At 32.7% G+C, this 2812-nt stretch overlaps 1 protein-coding gene across 1 annotated transcript; it reads right to left on the bottom strand.

Moving 5' to 3' along the window:
• Nucleotides 1-385: 385 nt before the first annotated feature.
• Nucleotides 386-2271, bottom strand: LOC115715847 (AT-hook motif nuclear-localized protein 23). Its single transcript, XM_030644517.2, has one exon. It carries the CDS (start codon nt 2192-2194, stop codon nt 1265-1267), a length of 930 nt encoding a protein of 309 aa, XP_030500377.2. The 5' UTR covers nt 2195-2271; the 3' UTR covers nt 386-1264.
• Nucleotides 2272-2812: the final 541 nt, after the last annotated feature.

Below are 2812 nucleotides of genomic sequence, written 5' to 3'. Positions count from 1 at the left end.
CATATGATGATGATCAGTTTTATGAAGAATTAAAACTATAATAAAATGACAACATACATAAGAGAAAAGACAACTCATTTTGCTAGGGTTAGTTTCAAAAAATGCTTCTATATATATATAATTATGTATGTTTTATAATAACATAGTGATTTGTCAAGTACTCTTGATCTTGGCATATAATTCAACCTATATATTTATAAATTAATGTATGTATTTAAAAAGCAGCAAAACGATTCCTACAATATTATCATATCATCTTCATATAAATTAAACAAGCACCAATTCATTCATTTCAAGATCATTTAATATATACCATATAGTGATGATGATCTGCTCGTTTTTTTTTTTTTCCTGAAATATATCATAAATTTATTTGTTTTTTCTAAAAAAAAAATAAGTAATATGCTAATAAAAACATAATGTAATTAAGTATATATGTGTTGAGGACCAATGCAGCACATTCACCCAAATACCTAATAATTAATAAAAATATTAATTATTCCACTCTTTAGAAAAAACCCTTTAAGATTTAACACTCTATACCGTACGAAAAACCAAAAAAACACAACAAATTATATCCCATTTAATTTACACATCCAAGAAAAAGATTTAAATAAATTTTAACATTATTTGTATATAACTATATAAGTTTTTGTTGATTAATATATGCCTATAATATATAATAATGATGATAAAATAATGAAAATACCACAAAGTTTGGTCATGATCAAGATAATATATATTTATATATATATATAAACAGTTGGTCTAAAAATAGAATCTCGTTACAGAATAAAACAAAAACAATATATATACAAATAATAGTTTCATTTGTTGATCTCATAATCGAAACTCTACTATACTAATTAAACCAAGAAAGTAATTAAAGGAAAAAAAAATGAAGAAAGCTAGAGTAGTTTGATTAATTTCCACCATGAACATATATGTATTTCATCAAGAATCTAATTAAAAAAAGGAAACTACTACAACATCAACAAACAATAATATCAGAAAATTTAAAAAAAGAGAAGAAATTAAATAAGAGGAAGAAATATATAAATATTTTATATATATATATATATAACACTGCATAATAATATTAATTTTCTGACCTTTTTTCTTCTTCCTCTTCCTCTTCATAATATTATAGCACCAAAGAGACCCATTTTCGTCATTACATATATAATCCTTAATTAATTTCCTCAAATCGATGATAATCCCATTTTTTCTACATAATAATTATTATAATTATTATTAGCTCATCTCAAAACGGCGTCGTACGACCACCTGAGTTTCCACCCCAACCATCCACCGGCAACTGAACATTTTGCATATTCAACGGTAAATTAAAGAAAGGAAGCCCTGAAGATGGGTCTGGAAAAGGGTTATTATTACTATTCCCCGAAACCCCACCACCACCTCCGCCGCCGCCGCCGCCGCTACCACCCGATCCTTCAGGAGCCGCCGGAGTCTGCATTTGAAGCTGAGCCTCCGCCTCTTCATCCAACGGCAACCTTTCATAAGCCACGTTAGTAAAAGACGAAGCAATAACGATAACAGGTCCAGCCGCCGTGAGTTCACCGACGACGTTTCCACCGACGACCTGTCCTTGCCCTCCGGCCAAGAAAATAGTCAAGCTAGTAGCCCCGGGAGGAGCCGGCGGCGGTAGAAAAGAACCTGAAAGAGAGAGTATCTCGAATCTTCCGTGAAGTGTTACGACGGCTCCGGCTGCAGCCGGTTGACGGAGAGTTACATTGGTTACAGTACCGCTTCCGCTTAAAATACAGATCCCTCTTTGACGGCGGCGCGCGTAGGTGGCGACTGAGTCGAATACATCGCAGCCGTTGGTTATTTCCAAGATGTGGGCCCTAAGAGTGTTGGCACTCTCTCGTGTTATTATGACTGGTGGTTTGGGCTTGTTTTTGGACCCAGGTGGTCTTCCTCTGGGCCTGCGGCCCACTAAGTCATGATCTGGGTTTCCAGTAATGAGTTCTAATCCACCTCCTCCTCCAACTCCGCCGCTTCCTCCGTCGTCTTGGTGGTGGTCGGAAGAGAATTGATCGGTGTGGAGATTCAAGTGTCGTTGTAATTGTTGTGGTTGATTATTATTATTATTATTATTATTGTGATGGTGATGATGATGGTGTTGATGTTGAACGTAGCGAGAAGCTGTGCCTAAATCCAAACCAGCCATGGATATAGATATTACATAAAAAGAAAAAAAAAAGACAAAACAGAAAACAAGGAAAAAATATATTAATTGTATATATTTATATAATAAAAAAGATTGTTATTTTATGGAAGTAGTGGGGGATTAGAATAGAGGGTTTTCTTTTTGGGTTATAAAAATGAAAAGAGGAAAGGAAGATGAAGAAGAGGGGTTTGAGTTCAGAGAAAAGGAAAGAGAAGAGAGAAAAGAATGGTGAGAAGAAGAGAGAGAGGAGACAAGACTCAAAACGCAGTCATTTCTCTCACACGAAAAGTTTAAATAATATAAGTTTTTTTTTTAATTATAATTTATTATTATTATCATTATTTGTTTAGAGTATTGTTATTGGGCATTATTATTTTATTTGTTTAGAGTATTGTTATTGGGCATCAATGTGTATTATTTTTTATAGGTGACGTCTCACGATTAGTTAGTAATATTTCTTACAAAATATTTTTTTAAGTTGTATTGGACTGAATATTTAATTACACCAATAACAATATAAAACCAGACACCATTAATACTTTTTTACCAAATATTTATTTTTTAATATTTGATTTCTTGATATGAGGAAGAACTAGTGAGAAAGAAAGGCCAATGGTT

Source organism: Cannabis sativa, chromosome 5 (genome assembly GCF_029168945.1).
Source record: "Cannabis sativa cultivar Pink pepper isolate KNU-18-1 chromosome 5, ASM2916894v1, whole genome shotgun sequence".
Lineage (NCBI taxonomy): Eukaryota > Viridiplantae > Streptophyta > Magnoliopsida > Rosales > Cannabaceae > Cannabis > Cannabis sativa.
Note: the sequence above shows the minus strand (reverse complement) of the source record. Positions and strands in the feature narration are given on the sequence as shown.